The 16,742-nt window shown below is 39.2% G+C and overlaps 1 protein-coding gene across 1 annotated transcript in view; it reads left to right on the top strand.

The window, feature by feature from the left end:
- Window positions 1-16,742, top strand: part of LRP1B (LDL receptor related protein 1B) — a 1,102,312-nt gene that overhangs the window by 858,221 nt on the left and 227,349 nt on the right. The window contains exons 42-43 of the mRNA XM_075610066.1: window positions 3,736-3,925; window positions 5,956-6,160. Of these exons, the coding sequence (XP_075466181.1) occupies window positions 3,736-3,925; window positions 5,956-6,160 (395 nt within the window). The remainder of the gene's footprint in view (window positions 1-3,735; window positions 3,926-5,955; window positions 6,161-16,742) is intronic.

The following is a 16,742-nucleotide window of genomic DNA, read 5'->3' on the forward strand; positions in this document are numbered from 1 at the left end:
AATATTTAGCATGTCAAAGTAACTTTAGTGCACTAAAATAATAAAGTGCAGGTGATAGTGAAAAAACAAACAAATGGAATTTAATAAGGTCCTCCACTCAACATTCTGGTAAGAAACCGTGTCAGAGTTTCTTCATATAAATTTGCCGCTCCCTCATTTCCCTGGAAAGACAACCATAAGGCCGAGCTAATACACTCTGCTTGCTTGCGATAGTGCGAGCCCCCTCTGTGCCGCGCTGCTGTAGCGCAGAAGATCTGTGCTCATAATTTTGCAGGTGTTTGGGGGTGAGGCGTGGCAGACGCATCACGGAAGCGTCACGAAGCTGGTTCGCCCTCATTGGCTGAACCAGTTCACGTAACGCTAACGTCACGTGGCAGCCGCCTGAGAAAACAAAATGGATTGTCTTCTCAAAACACTGCCGCATCAACACGCTACTTTACAGGCAGGCATGCAGGCACTTGGCTAACTACAAAGCCAAGTACTAAATTGTGCCTGACATGCGCGTGCACGCATGCGCGCACGAAGCAACGTCACCACTATTAGCTCGGCCTTAGACTTTCCCCCAGCTTTCAGAATTATTAAAACTCCTTGATACATACTGTAGTTAGTGCTCTTACAGTTGTCAGCCACTTATACGGTACCTTTTGTTTCAAGTATACCCTTATTCACATTATATTGTAAGATCTCATGAGCAGGACCCTCAGTTCCTATTGTAGCAGTTTGCATTTGTTTGTTCTTATTTTGTATGTCATGCTGTTTCGTTTCCCCCATTGTACCGAGCTGTGGAATATGTTGGTGCTTTTTAAATTAATGCTAATAATAATAATAAAAATGCATCAGATGTTTGAGGTTTAAAAGCTCATCTGCCATACTGCCACGCAGTGGCAGCCAAACTTGTATTTTTGCTTTAAAAGCTGTGATTCACAGCTCAGATAAGAGATATCTGAGTTTTGTATTGTATTGGTTAAGTTTATACTTAAAACCTTAAGATGTCAGACGTCTTCTTCAGAAGTAATAAGGAGGAGATCTGTGAGTTCTCTGAAGCTTATATTATAACTAAACATAGAGAGATTTCTCCCATTCTCTAAGCCTATAGGTATGGCAACATGAAAAAATAATATATATTCTTCTTGCATTGACAGTGCTACTATAATAATAACTTTGTTTTATATAGTCCTTTTCTCCCAATGGGACTCAAAGCGCTTGACAATTACAATATAGTGTGTAGTAAGCAGCATTGTACATTTGGTGCCCGAGACACAGGGAGATAAGGTGACTTGCTCAAGTTAATAAGGAGTTGACACAAGGTTTTGAAATAGGCTCAGTGTTTGGTTTCAGCCAGTGACTTTCCTCACCGAGCTGCTCCTTCAGGCACTTGTACTACTGTATGATACAACTGCTACTATGATATTATTTCTCTTTAACATGTTTATTGGCAACATTGGAACCAGTATTTTTAATAGGCTTTTCCACTGCACAAAGTAAATTAGCATTATAATCTATACAAATTAAATGAACTCTTAGAGTATGTGCAGGGTTGCCACCACTCTGGGTTTCACCCGGAGACTACAGGTTTTGGCCACGTATCTCCAGGCTACGGGTTTGCCTAGTAAACCTCCAGGTGTGGCAACCCTGAGCGGGGGTGGCAGGTGCCGACAACAGCAATGTCTCCCGGCATCTCCCCTGCAACTACTGGCAATATGGCAGCGCGGCGTCAAATGGCATCGCCATGCCAATGGGAACGCTACGTAACAGCATCACGTGACACCTGTTGCTATGACCAGATGCTATGTGATGTCATGACGTCATGGCAACGTGAAGGCACGTGACATTTCGATGTCACATAGCGTCCCATTATCATGGCAACGCAGCGTAATTTGATGCCGCTCAGCCATATTGCAGAGAGTTGAAGGCTGAGGATGTCGAGAGAATGCCAGAGGTAAGTGCTATATTTAAAAAAAAAAAAAAAAAATCTCCGGGTTGGCCTTCAGTCGATGGTGGCAACTCTGAGTATGTGTGGTCTGTGATAAAAAAAAAAAAAGTTGGATAATTCCTACTTTAGAGTGACTGGTGGCATGGTTGGAAAGTACAATATATACTTTTAATGGCAGTAAGGAGATTTGGCCTCACACATAATTTCATTGAGCACACCTACAAAATGTATACAGCCCCATCCCCTTTATGGCCAAGTTCAGTGTCTCCCTGAAGACCCCTCTCTCCTCCTGAGTCCTGAGGGCTGCAGACAGGTGTGACTGTCACTTATATCTGCCTGGCAGCTTCAGTTTTTGTTCAGTGAACAGGAAAGTGGGAAATGCAGGGGAGCAAGAGATGGGGGATTGAGACCTAATTTAGGAGCCTCCATTCTAAATGGGAGAATTGACGTGTATGTTGCTATTGCATTTTATATCCTAAATATTTGAAATAACACAATACAATAAAAAGGTATATTTCAGTGCCTTTGTCTATAAAGACCCTTTCTTAAAGTTTACCACCGGTTTTAGAGCCTGATCCACAAATGTCTGTTAAGTCAGTGCTAATAAGTTATAATAAGCCATTATCAAAATCATAAACGACCTTTATTTTCTCTGAGGTTAATGCAAATTTACAAAGCTAATTATGTGCAAAAACAATGGCCATTGTATATCTCATTAGCATAGACTTAATGTCATGTTGTTACCTTGCGCTAAGTTACCTTGCGCTAGTGTCTTACCTAAAAGTGGCGTTACTCCCATCCAGACCCTGAAACAGGGGTCTTGATGGAAGGGGGATTGGAAGGGGGGATGGAGAGGAAGAATTCTGGTTTTGTAAAGTCCCAAGTGACTATATACCTTCCTAAAAACTCCTTTATATAACACGTGGAGTGAAATCTGCAAACAAAACTGAATACACCTGAAATACCTGATATATGGGGTAATTGTGATATGCAAAGTATATTAAAATAACTGTACTTTATTATCCTTATTTTGCTATTTTCTGTTTTTGTTCTCTATAAATAATGAAGTGCTGTACTTTGTTTAAATATTAGGTGACTTTTTTAGGGGAGTCAGATATAGTAAATCATTTGTAAGCACAGATTTTGATAGTGTCCACTGCCATGGATAGCTACTGACCCTGCTAATGCCAGCACTGTGTGCTTTTAACCTTTCTACACTATTTCACTATAATGCTCTGGTACACATACAGACACGCTGGTATTGCTATAAAATACCCACTTGAAATCAAAGCATTGCCAATAAAATACATTCTTACCCTTTTGTATTATTGCTATAGATTTTGGCACATATTTACTAAGTGGTGTTAAGTCATAAGACGCCTTACGACACCATAAGAGATTTTCTTTTTTGCTTACAGTATATGGGTGCTACACCTGTGATATTTATTGAGCTTTTTTAAGCCATAAGACACATAATGACCCATTCATTTGAGGTGTCATATTGCTTAAAAAAAACTCATCAAACATCACAGGGTTGCACCCATATACTGTAGGCAAAAAAACAAATATATTTAAGGTGTCTTATGAATTAACACCACTTAGTAAATATGTGCCAAAATTATAGCAATAATAAAAAAGGGTAAGAATTAATTTTCTTGGCAATGATTTGAGATCAAGTAGGTATTTTATAGCCATACCATCTGTTGCAGCACTCCGGTATTCACACGAACCATTAGCATTCTTTCCTCTGGTTTTCTAACAACGCAAGGTAATCAGATTTCTTTGTGGTGCTTCTTTGACAGATGTAGGCTCCGTGGAAGGTCTGGCTTATCACAGAGCCTGGGATACACTTTACTGGACGAGTTCTACTACATCATCCATCACACGGCATACAGTAGACCAGAGCCGGAGAGGGGCCTTCAACAGGGAAGCTGTTATTACAATGTCTGAAGATGACCACCCCCATGTACTAGCACTTGATGAGTGCCAAAAGTATGCAAATACATTCAAGTTGTCAGTAATTTATGGTCTTAAAACATATGGTTTCTTGTTTCTGGCTATATTATTTTTTTTCCCAAGCAGACGTTTGTACTTGTGAACATGAACAGTCTACAAGAGATTTAGATTCCATAAGAATCATGCATGCACCAAAACTAGCTCCTTAGGACTGCACAATGTGTGTGTAATATCTTGGGCAAATCTTCTGAATTTTGATTCGCTGCAGTTTTGATAGAACTAAAAAAAGGTTAAAAAAAAACACAGAAATTAAGATCAAACACTTAACACCAAAAATTCTAACCAAAATTGTTCAAAAATGGCTATTTAATTTTTTTAAGTGATGAAATAGCATCCCTGCGACTTTGATAAATTTATGTTTTCATTTTGGAAGCGAAAGTAATCAAAATGAATCAAACATGCAATGCCCATAGATATTTAGCGTTGAGCATACTTGTTGCAATCTTTTAGATTGAAGCAATCTTTTTTCCGCCAAACCAAAGAGGATGAAGTTTGCGAACGTGTGAAAAGTTTGCACATATCTAATCTAAGAGTTACATTATAGTACTGTATCTGTAATGACTTTTAAGTCCATATTCCATAGTAACAATGATGGCTGTCATAAATCTGAAAATGCGAGTGATTTTTGGACAATCACGGGGAAAAAAAGTATTATAACCAGATATGAAATGTAATGCGACCCATTTTTCAATGCACAGATAAACTTATTTTGACGCAATGCACCAACTTTGCTACAGAATTGCACCAAATTTGTTGCTCCACCTTCTTACATAAGGTACAGATTTTTCAGCATATTTCTGAGTGCAGATTGAAGGGGAAAAAGTAACGCAGAATTTGATACATCTCATTAAAACCTGTGCATCATGAAACGTCTGCCTAGAGTTTTGCCCAAGTTTACGAACAATCCCAAATCGGCCCTTTTTTATTTGCAAAACAAGATATGGCTGAGTTAGAGTTTGCGAGCCCAGTGAAGCATTCCAGTTGCTAACCTTACTGTACATCAAATTGGTTGCATAATATTTTTGAAAAATAGTTGTTAATTGCTAATACTAACTTGCTGATTAATTCTTTCCTGAGAATTTATGGAAAATGTCTATAATTAAACTTTAAGTACTATCTTTATTAACATCCGATATGAGCAAGTATCAGACAAACAACTTGTTTTACTTGTGTAGTGTTGTTGCTGGTTGAAATAAAGCCATCTATATTTAAGGCTTATAAAATGAACCACATTTTCTAAAAGAGGGACACTTTTATGCTTAAAGGTTTTCCAATATCAGCACATCAGCTCTTTTGTAACATTTCTCCAGAAGCTAATGACCCTGCATCATTTATTTTTTATAACATTTCTTCTTGTGGAAAAAAAGCAATAGGAACAAATGTTTGTTCAAGACTAAACGTCAATTTCTTTAAGCAAGACAATACATCATTTAACACAATGTCATTTTGACATGAAAAATAAATGTTGAGTTTTAGGGTCATTCTTTATTTAGTGTGGAGTGCACCTTATTCCATCTCCACCAGGACAGTTGATACACTAACACTTGCAACTCTCCACAGCGGTTTGATTTCGGAACAATAGAGCACATCAGCAATATCTACAGTGTCGCTAAATCTGCAGGGCTGATTTGGGGGTCACTAGCCTTTGCTGCCTTACCCTCACTTGTGAGAACCAGAAGAGTCCTTCCATATAACAGGGGGTTTCCCTGTTGGTGTTTGAAAGAGATTGAAGGCTGTAAGGCCTACTATTATAATACATTATTGTGGTACCGCAATGTTTTGAGTCTGTTTTCCACATGATTGGCATTCAGTGTGCCATCATACTCACTATTGCTTTTTATTACCGTAATCATTTTCCAACATTGGTGGGGGGAGGTCCTAAGTAATGTGTCATTGTATAAAATACAGGTGTGTTGATGTTGGTATTTGTTTTCACTGGTATGCTGTAAACGAATACACAAGAAAGATACGGTGTAACACCTTCCTCTGTTATGTGTTCTGCACAGTTTAATGTTTTGGACTAACTGGAATGAGCAGCATCCAAGCATCATGAGGTCCACGCTTTCAGGGAAAAACGCCCAAGTCATTGTGAGCACAGACATTCTCACACCAAATGGCCTTACCATTGATCACGCTGCAGAAAAACTTTACTACTCTGATGGAAGTTTGGGGAAGATCGAGAGATGTGAATATGATGGATCACACAGATATGTAAGTAAAAATATAAGACATGAATCATGTGTAACACTTTGTTATGTATGATAAATTAGGTTTGTTCAATATGTTTCTATTTTTGCATTTTGCTTTAAGTTATTACACAATGTGTGTGCCCAGCTGAGAGCTGCACAGTGACTAATGTTTAACTAGGGTTTCTGATGTGATAGCTTTGTGATGGCTCAGGCCCATTTATTAAGTTATCTAATTTCATATATCCCTCATAACATTTTATTACTCATGACTTGGAGATACATTACAAGTTCTAATAGCGAAGTAAATGCATTTTTCCATCACTTACTCTGATGCCCTTAATCTTGCAATTCAATAGTGTGAAAGTCAAGTGATTTTATGTCAAAACATTTTTTTCTGTAAAGACCAGGAATCTTTGTGAACATGACTCATATTTTATAAGTTAGTGTTTATATTAAAGTTGAATATGATATTTTTTACACCAGTTGTGTACACATTACTGTTATTTTTTCCTTTTATTTTTACATATTTAGTTGTGAATGAAATGTGTTGGGGGATTCTCCATCAGAAAAAAAAACCTGGTGCCTATAATGATTCATAATTCTAAAGATGCTGTTTTTAGAACATACTCATTATCTTGGACAAATATTGTAGTATTTGTACTGTATAAACTGTGAAACTTCAGATTTTTATCTGACAATACAGTATGGTGAGATAGTTTAAAAGGGTTCCAGAGGAATATTTTGGCCAGGAGAGATATGAATGAGGAATATATCTTACATATATTTATATATAACTTTATTTAGATATATTTAGATATATCATACAGTATATCTTAGTACTGTACTGTATGTGCATTCTCTCATTATTTCAGTTAGCTTCTGATGATATACCTAAGGCCCAGGACATAGTGCACTCAGCGTCGCTGAGCCGGGCTGAGCCGCGCTGAACAGATGCACAAAGCCCCTGCATCTGTTATCAGCGCGGCTATAGTTTCTCCCTCCGCATGCTTGCTGATGCGTGCGGAGGCTGAGAAACTTCCCCGAGACAGGCAGGTTTGAAATTTGCCGCTCGGGGAAGCGGAGGAGCAGTCACGTGACCGCTCCCATCCAATGGGGCTGCAGCTGATCCTACAGAGCCACCAGACCAGACAGAGGCAGCACAGAGGTGTGTGTGTATGTGTATGTGTGTATGTAGGAGGGGGGGGAGCGGGTGATGTGTCCCCCTTCTGCCCCGATCCTTGTGTCTGTCTCCCTGCCAGCGCGGGAGATGCAGGGGTGTTGCGCTGCCCCCGTGGGGGGGAGGGGGGAGCGGGTGATGTGTCCCCCTTCTGCCCCGATCACCGTGGCTGCTGCCTCCCTGCCCGCGCGGGTGAAGCAGGGGTGTTGTGCTGCCCTTGTGGGGGGGGGGGGAGGAGAGGAAGGGGTTGTGTCCCGGAGCAGTGGTGGCAGCAAGGTGGTGTGTGTGTGTGTGATTATATATATATATATATGTATGTGTGTGTGTCTGTGTGTATGTGTGTGTATGTGTGTGTCTGTGTGTGTGTGTGTGTGTGTGTGTGTGTGTGTGTGTGTGTGTGTGTGTGTGTGTGTGTGTGTGTGTGTGTCTGTGTGTGTGTCTGTGTATTTGTGTATGTGTGTGTGTGTGCGCGTGCGTGAATATATTTATCAAAGTTGCACAATGTTAATAAATAATTTATTCTCACAACATGTCTTTTTTTTTAATTTTTAAAATATTATATAATACACACACACACACACACACACACACACACACACACACACACACACACACACACACACACACACACACACACACACACACACACACACACACACACACACACACACACACGTTCCCCAGTGACACACAAACACACAGACCACTTCAAAGTGACACACACACACACTGACAGCTACCAAGTGACACACACACAATGATACCCGCCTCCCAAGCGCGCTTGCTGTCTCCTCTGCCAGGACAGCAAAAAGCTACTGGTAGAGCGAGTGGCAGCAAGCTAGAGCGAGCAGCGGCACCAAGTGCTTACTATGTCCCAGTCCTAAGGCTGTAAGGAAATTAAAGTAAACATACCTCGCATGCCGTGCATACTGTAAAGCGTCAGCCGCATGAAGAGACTTTCAAAATTGTTTTCTTGAGGCAATGGTCGTGTAACGTGAGCGGTTCAGCCAATGAGGGAAAACTGTTCACGGCCACACCTCCGCCAGGCCTCCCTGTCCCCTCTTCTTCTCTCCTGCCTCCCCTGTATGTTCAAGATACTTCTCGGTTGCAGCGCAGGGTGATGTCACCGGATTGCGCTGCCGCTCAGTGGCATCTGGTATAATCAAGCTGCAGAAGCCTATTCTTGTGCTATGGATTGGTGACATTTCACACGAATATGCATAACATGTATGTAAAAATGATCCTTATAAATAAAGCACTGCATCTACCTTATAGTAGGTCCTGAAATGGCCTGACGCAAGTTCTAAGTAAATCCCAAAAGACTCATGGCTAGTTAATGGATAATGGGTGGTGAATGCTTACACATTCTAAGTTCATGTGATCCCAGAGATTGTTGAGGTGTTGTGAATATTCAGTTCTTTCATAATGAGGGTAAAAAAGCAAATACTGCTATTATTCATAAACAATGTGCTTCATATAACAAACAATTTAGTTTCAGGTGAACACACACAACACAGAACTCTTCCCCTAGCTATGGAAAATTGTAGCTTCATTTAAATGTAGCAAGGGGGAGATGCTTCTCAGAAAATTTCATAGGGTCTGTAATGTAAAGTATTTTCAAGAAAGCGAATTAAGAAACAAAGAATGCATTTTACACACATATTTACTAAGTGGTGCTATTCCACAAGACACCTTCCAGCCCAATCACTTAAATAGGCTATCAAGTCTCTCCCTGTGCTGCATTGTGTTTTATGGATTAGCACTGCCTACTACATTGTGGTGCTTATGTTCATACTGGCATACAGTATGTATACCACCTTTGTCACATAAACATATGCGACTACTGCACGGGGAGGGAATAGGATGGACGTCGGATTCTTTCCTGGCCCTCGTGGCTGAAGAGGACTGACTATGTCATGGACTTGCAGCTCTCCGGAGCCTATAGTCACAAGTGGAGGCACCTGGTCTCACTTGACCATGAGAACGGTTTTCAGAGGTGAAATCACTTTTTCACCACCCCGGCTACAAAAAAAAAATAAAAGTAAAAAAAAATAAACATATGTTTAGTATGAATGGTCACAGCTATAGTGTTTAGTACACTCAAAACAAGTCACATTAGTTTATGATCTTTAACCTTTATCCAGTGGTACATTGAATTATTTCACCATTTAATCACATTTTGCACCAAGCATCTCCACCAGGTATCATAATGCAAGTGTTTTATTTGATCAAACTGCACCAATCGTTAGCACTTGCATCTATAATAAATTTCTAAATATCTAAACCATCTTTCCAGAAAGACTACATTGTTTGTGCACACAATATATTTTTGATAAGCTGAACTATATGTTGAATATGCCATCTTTTCACTTTTCTCAGTATTCTCCTTTGACATTCCTATCACAGGAAGGGTCATTCTTGAGCTCTTTTAAACAGAGCTGCAGCAGCAATTTTGGGTAGCCTTGGGTGAGTTTCACATATTAAGACTGCAAGGTCGTTTCAGTGCTTGCAGTTTATTACACATGTACAATGTATTGTTTGACAGATAGCTTAAAAGAACTCCACAAACTTACTACTGCTGCAAGGATAAAAACACCATCATTATGAACTATTGAACTGTACCTACCCACGGAACCAATGTATCCAATTGCTTTTTTGTATCAGAGTTATTTTGTGCATCCTAAACTTTACACCTCTTTGTCATATACTAGTTACAGTATTTAAATAGACCATTTTAAAGTAGAAGTTAGTAGTGGGCAAGCTTATCATAATATGTAACTAAAAGCCAAATGTAAATTAAATATTAGAAACAGCAATATGCAGGCTTTGATGCAGCACTAAGTAATAAGAAAGAGTTCATTACTGAAAAGTTGGGTTTTATTGAATTTAGATATTTGTTGATCTTGTGTTGTTTTTAGTTACATTATCCTTTGGTTTTCTAAGAAATCCTATTACATACCCCTCAAACAACATTTTAACTTTAAGGTAAACACACAAGTGTTAAATTACTGTATTTTTTAAAATGACAATATTATAATTTTTTTGTTTTTATATCGAGCAGATTTTATTAATGGTAGAAATAGTGAGTAAAACAATGTGCATTCCTTTTTTTTTTTTAATATACCAGCTGTGGTATTAACTTGAGTTAATCTGAGTTTGATGAATCTAGGCCCTAGAGCCTCACTGATTAAAATGCAATACTGTCGATTGCAGTTGATCACAGGAAAACTGGCATTCAAGTCAAAGGCTGTTTTCCCACAATTGAGCTGATGACAGTATTGCTGCTTAATGAATAAGGCTCTTATACTTTTATTTTTAAAAATACATGAAAACGTATAAATAACCTACCAGCAAACTCCTGCTCACAAGGACCGTATGTAGGCCTGATGCAGATAAAAAAAGAGATTTTTTTTTTATAACTTGTATTTTATTAGTGAATATATGCTTGGCATACATAAAAAACAAATCAGGTGCACATTGATCAGGGTAGCATACACTGTATAATAACATACGTATAACAAGCCCGCACGGTTTTTCGAGCCCTACTTAACCGTGCGAGAGGAGATTGTCATTCATAGTATGAGGGATTGGGGAAAAATGATAACTGTTATAAATGAAGGGAGAAAAAAAAGGGAGGGGGGGGAGAGGGACGGAGAGAGGGATGGGGGATCAGAGGGTAAGGATGCAACGGCCTCCAGGGGCTGCTGGGACGGCTCTAGAGCTGTGCAACAGCCAACGAGTTTGTGTGGGAATATAAATGATATATATAATGAATTCCATCTGTTTGCTTGTTAAATGCGTACCTGCTTGTATATTGTGTACATCAGGGGTGCGCAAACTTTTCCCCGTGCTCACCCCTGCCTGCTCTCTTCGGCGCCTCACGTACACCACTCCCCCCGCTCGACCCCGGCATCAAATGATGCGCGGGGTCATGTGACTTCACGTCGCCATGGTAACGTGACCCTGCGGCATCACTTGATGCCGGGTTACCAGGGCGGCACGTCGCTGGAAGGTAAGGTAAGTGTGTTATAGAGGCCTCGTGCTGTCCCCCGGAATTTAATTTAAATGCCTGGGGGAGAGCGCGGAACCTCTATAACTGCTGTGCTTCCCCCAGAAAATCTAGCGCCCAACCCCAGTTTGCGCACCGCTGGTGTACATGATTGACATATGTTGGCTCACTTTAATACCACACAATTTGATCATTTGAAAGCTTTTCAGAAAATAAAAATCAGTTTTTAGGAGAATAAAGCACTCAGAGTTCGAATGTTTGTTCACAGCAGCACTTATAGCTTTGTTGAAGCTATGCACCTAACAACACGCCTGTGACCTGTGCTTGCAGGAAACAATTTATATCCTGCAGTGCCTTATTGCTGTATTCAGATATTGTTTTTCAAGGCAAGACACCTCTGTGACTTGTCCTTTTCTGCCTTTTGAAAAATTACAAGCCACGTAATAACAAAGTGCAGTCCCACTGAATGGGGAATAAAAACATTTCTGGTATATGGCCACATCAGGGAGACTGAATAAAAGGCAGTATTAGTTTTACCTAACATGGGCCTAGATTCACAAAAGGGTGCTAAACTGTAACATATCTTAACACTTATTCATTATGGGAGTTAAGGTGTGCTAAGGCTCAGCACACTTTTGTGGATCTGGGCCAAAGCTGCAGTCCAAGCAATATCCTATGTGTGTGTGTGTTGTTTTTTTTTAAAATAAATCAGTTCTGTACTATGAGAAAAAACTTTTGGCATTTAAGAAAAAAAAAGTCTAATTACATTTTTAATGTATTATAATACATTATACGAGAATATTCTGTTTCTATTGCAAAGTCACATCCCCTTCCTCTTTTGAAAAAGACTATGGCACACCCCTTTTTGAGTCATGCCCTCTCTCTAGCAGTGCATCAATTGTTTCTAGTGAGTGCCTGGTCACATGATCATCCACACAGAACTTTGCATCTTTGGTCCTCTTCTGCTGCACTGACAGTAATTTAGAGGACCCCCGAGCCGAATCTTCGCCTATCGATCACAGGTTGTGTGGACTGTATTGATGCACACAGAATAAGGGGGAAAAAAATAAAAAAATATAAACAGGCAGCTTGGACTGCTGCTTTACTGCTGCTCTAATCTGACAACTCCGTGTGTTGCAAAAACTCTCAAGCCAGTTGTCTAAGTTCAATGAACCAATTTCATAGGTGCATGATCTTTTTAATAATGAAGGAGACAAAGAGCATCAGGGTTTTCTATTTCATCCATATTATGTGCAAATAGTGTACTTTAACAAGCCTATTCATGTGTTTAATGTTTTCATCAAACTTATAGCCATTTCCTTTATTACCCTGTTTTATAGATGAGTGCAGTTACAGTAAAACACAATGCCACATACTCATAATCTTACTCATATTGATTAAAATGTAATAATTGCCTAGGAATTTCTGACTTTATGGTATTATATAAAATTGTCTTATGAGTGCAGCTTAATATTTTATTTGATATTTTACTGCTAAGTTATATCTTAATAGTTTTTTTTAAGGGTTCTTTCATATGAGAAAAGCATAAAAACATGTTTTTATGTTGTACATTTAAAGCAATTATATCATATGACACTATGTGGCTTACTCTTGGGAAATTCACACCCAATAGGAAATGTATTTTAAAGTACTGGTACAACTATCTAGAATTGTGTATATGCTTTGTTGCACTTAAGCACATTAGGCACATTGATTTTTCCATTTACTCAATTACTCAATAGTCACACTCCAATCAGCTGTAAAAAATTACAATGTAGGTACAAAATACAAGCCCTATTAGAGCTTTGACTGCAGAAGATTAGGATAAAAGAGGCTGAGTAGGGAAGACCAATGTTTGGTGCAGTATGCACAAAAAATTATCTTTGCGATAACTTATTTATTTTATTTCTCTAATGTTTGACCAGGAAATAATAATAAATTACCTCTCGTTTTCAAGTATGTCCTGGGCACAGAGTTATGATGAAAATACACAGTTACATTAAATGAACTGAGATTATACAGTATATTCGATTTACAGACATTTCAGGACAGTTCGAGATAATTTGATGATGGGCGTATGCAACAGTTACTGACAAGGTTAAACTGTGAGACAGCTGAAGTCTTGAAATTACTTAAACTGGAGGCGGGTTTGAGAATCTCTGGTAGGTTGTTCCAGTCGCGAGGAACTTCTCTGCCTTCAACTATTTTTCTGTGTAAGTCAAACTATTTTGCAATATAATTATAAAGACAATCTTAGAGTCTAGTTCAACCTTCTGCCAGCTTAAACTCATGATCTTGGATAATGATATACAGTATTAAAACATATTCACTCCTTTAGTGAATTAATACATATTAGGCTTGTGTGGGACATTTTGTATTTGGCATTTGTGTTGCTTTTATAATGCTCAGCTATTATTATCATCATTAATTGAATTTTGGGAATGGAGACGGAAAGTAAAGAACCTTTACAGGCAATTTTCCTTAAGAGCACACAATGTTTGACCGAGCAGATGATTCTTAATAAAGCAGTTTAGTTTGGAAGCCATAAGTATGAATAAGCCAGCTCCAGTTTCTCAAAAATATTGTTTAAAATGCAGATTATTGATGCAGACAATGCAAATAGCCGTATTTATTTTAATGTGCATATCCATGATGAGATTTCCCTTTCTTCTCCCAAAGGCAGGATACCTGCTAATTAAATGCAGTTTGAGGTTTGAGAAGTGGGTACAATCAGCTTCTTTTTGCAGTACAATAGCAACATGTACTTCATAAACAGAATGATGTTCTTGACACAGTACGGAAACCAATAAATATCCTACAAAGAACCCTATTTATACATCTATAAGGATAATCTATATTGTGCTAACTGGCGTTACCTCAGTTAAATGTGGTCTCGGAACTCCTGAGCCTGGAGCAAATTTCAGAGGATGAAAATGCACATCTCCACTTCTCACACCTAGACATGCAACTATTTACATTCATTTTTAATTTATTGATTAAGGATGATCTTGAGTGTTTTTGTTTTTACTGTGCCATGGTGGGGGGGAGGGGGTGTTTGCGGGGTTATATCAGAGACTGGACACAAGAGCTCAGATACACAGGTCTCTTTACTTTTATTCAGCACAATATAGTACTTCTTTACAACAACTCAAAATAGCTTTAGTCAGCAAAAGAAAGGAAAAAAGTCCAATATAACACAAGATTGGCATAAGCAGACATGGTGCCAATATTTCAAAAATGAACTACAGTAAATCACAACCAGGGAATTACAGACCTGTAATCAATCAATAGTGGGGAAGCTACTTGAAGGATTAGTACGCGATAATATTCAGAAATACCTAATGAAAAACAAAATTATTAGTAATAGTCAGCATGGATTTATGAAGGATAAATCATGCCAAACTAACCTTATTAGTTTCTTTGCGGAGGTAAGTAGTAATTTAGACCAGTGTAATGCAGTTGATGTGGTCTACTTAGATTTTGCAAAGGCTTTTGATACAGTGCCACACAAGAGTTTAGTGTACAAAATAAAGGCAATTGGACTAGGTAAAAATATTTGCACTTGGATTGAAAACGAATTGAAGGATAGACAGCAGAGAGTTGTCATACTGTAAATGGAATTTTTTCAGGTTAAGCTAAAATTGTGAGGGGAGTACCTGAAAGATCGGTATTGGGACCCCAGCTTTTTAACTTGTTTATTAATGACATTGAGGTTGGCATAGAAAGCAAAGTCTCCATCATTGCTGATGACACAAAATTGTGTAAGGTAATAGAATCAGAGAAGGATATAATTTCTCTCCAGAATGGCTTGGATAGACTGGAAACTTGGGCAGCAGATGAGGTTTAATGCAGATAAGTGTATGTTTATGCATTTGGGAAACAAGAATAAACAGGCAATTTACAAATGGGGATAAATTAGGAGAATTCTTGATGGAGAAGGATTTAGGAGTGCTTGTTGATAGCAAGCTTAGCAAAGTTAGCAATAGTGCCCAAAGTCATGCAGTAGCTGCAAAGGCAAACAAGATCTTATCTTGCATAAACGGGGAATGAATGGAAGGGAAGAAAGCATAATTATGCCCCTCTATAAAGCATTAGTAAGACCACACCTTGAATATAGAGTACAATTTCGGGCACCACTCCATATAAAAAACATTTTGGAACTAGAGAAAGTGCAGAGAAGAGCCACCAAAATAATAAAGGGTATGGAAAATCTGACTTACCATATGAGGAGGGACTAGCTAAATTAGATTTGTTTACATTAGAAAAGAGGTGTCTAAGAGGTGATATGATAACTATATACAAATATATTCTGGGACAATACGAGGAGCTTTCAAAAGAACTATTCATCCCTAGAGAAGTACAAACGACACAGGGTCATCCCTTAAATTTGAAGGAAAGGAGATTTCACCATCAACAAAGAAAAGGGTTATTTACAGTAAGGACAGTTACAATTTGGAATGTATTACCCATGGAGACTGTGATGGCAGATACAATAGATATCTTCAAAAAAAGGATGGACATCTTTTTAGAAAGGAAAGGTGTACAGGGCTATACCAAATAAGTAAACATGGAAAGGATGTTGATCCAGGGAGTAATCTGATAGCCAATATTTGGAGCCAGGTAGGAATTTATTTTTCCCCTTATGAGATACTATTAGATGATATTTCACTGGGATTTTTTGTTTGCCTTCCTCTGGATCTATATACTGTAAATATAGGTTAAGTATCTGTCATCTAAATTTAGCACGGGTTTAACTTGATGCACGTATGTCTTTTTTCAACCTTATCTACTATTTAACTATGTAACAGTTAGCAATAGCTGGAATTCTAGAGTAGAGTCCTTGACAGCAGGGCTAGTACCTTTAGTGGAGAGAGGGGGAGAGAAGAGAACCCTGCTCCCAGGCAACCCTAGCTGACTATAAGGCCTGACCTGGACTACATGTTTGTAGTTATACTGTAAACCAGGGTCAGGGCCGGCGTGAAGGTGGTACAATTGGAGCCACTGCACCGAGCCCCGTGATTACAGAGGCCCTGTGTTTTCCCCCACAAAAATTAAACTGATTGTTGGGGGGAGAGTGCAGGGCCTCTGTAACTCTCTTACCTTCTCCTCCCGGCATCTCGTCTTCTCCCGGCATCTCCCCCCTGCACTGTCCCATTATTATGGCCCCGCGACGGCAAATGGCGTTGCATTGCCATGATAACGGGATGCCACGTGACATCCCAATGCCATGCGACGTCACATTGCCATAATGACAGGAACATACAGGGGGAGATGACAGGAGGAGATGAGATGCCAAGAGGAGATGCTGAAAGATGCCAATGGAGAAGGTAAGAGCTGAGGCCCCACACATGTCACTGCACTGAGCCCCGCAAACATCCCAGCTGGTCCTGACCAGGGTAACAGGACTTCCCCTCTTAG

Source organism: Ascaphus truei, chromosome 7, assembly GCF_040206685.1.
Source record: "Ascaphus truei isolate aAscTru1 chromosome 7, aAscTru1.hap1, whole genome shotgun sequence".
Lineage (NCBI taxonomy): Eukaryota > Metazoa > Chordata > Amphibia > Anura > Ascaphidae > Ascaphus > Ascaphus truei.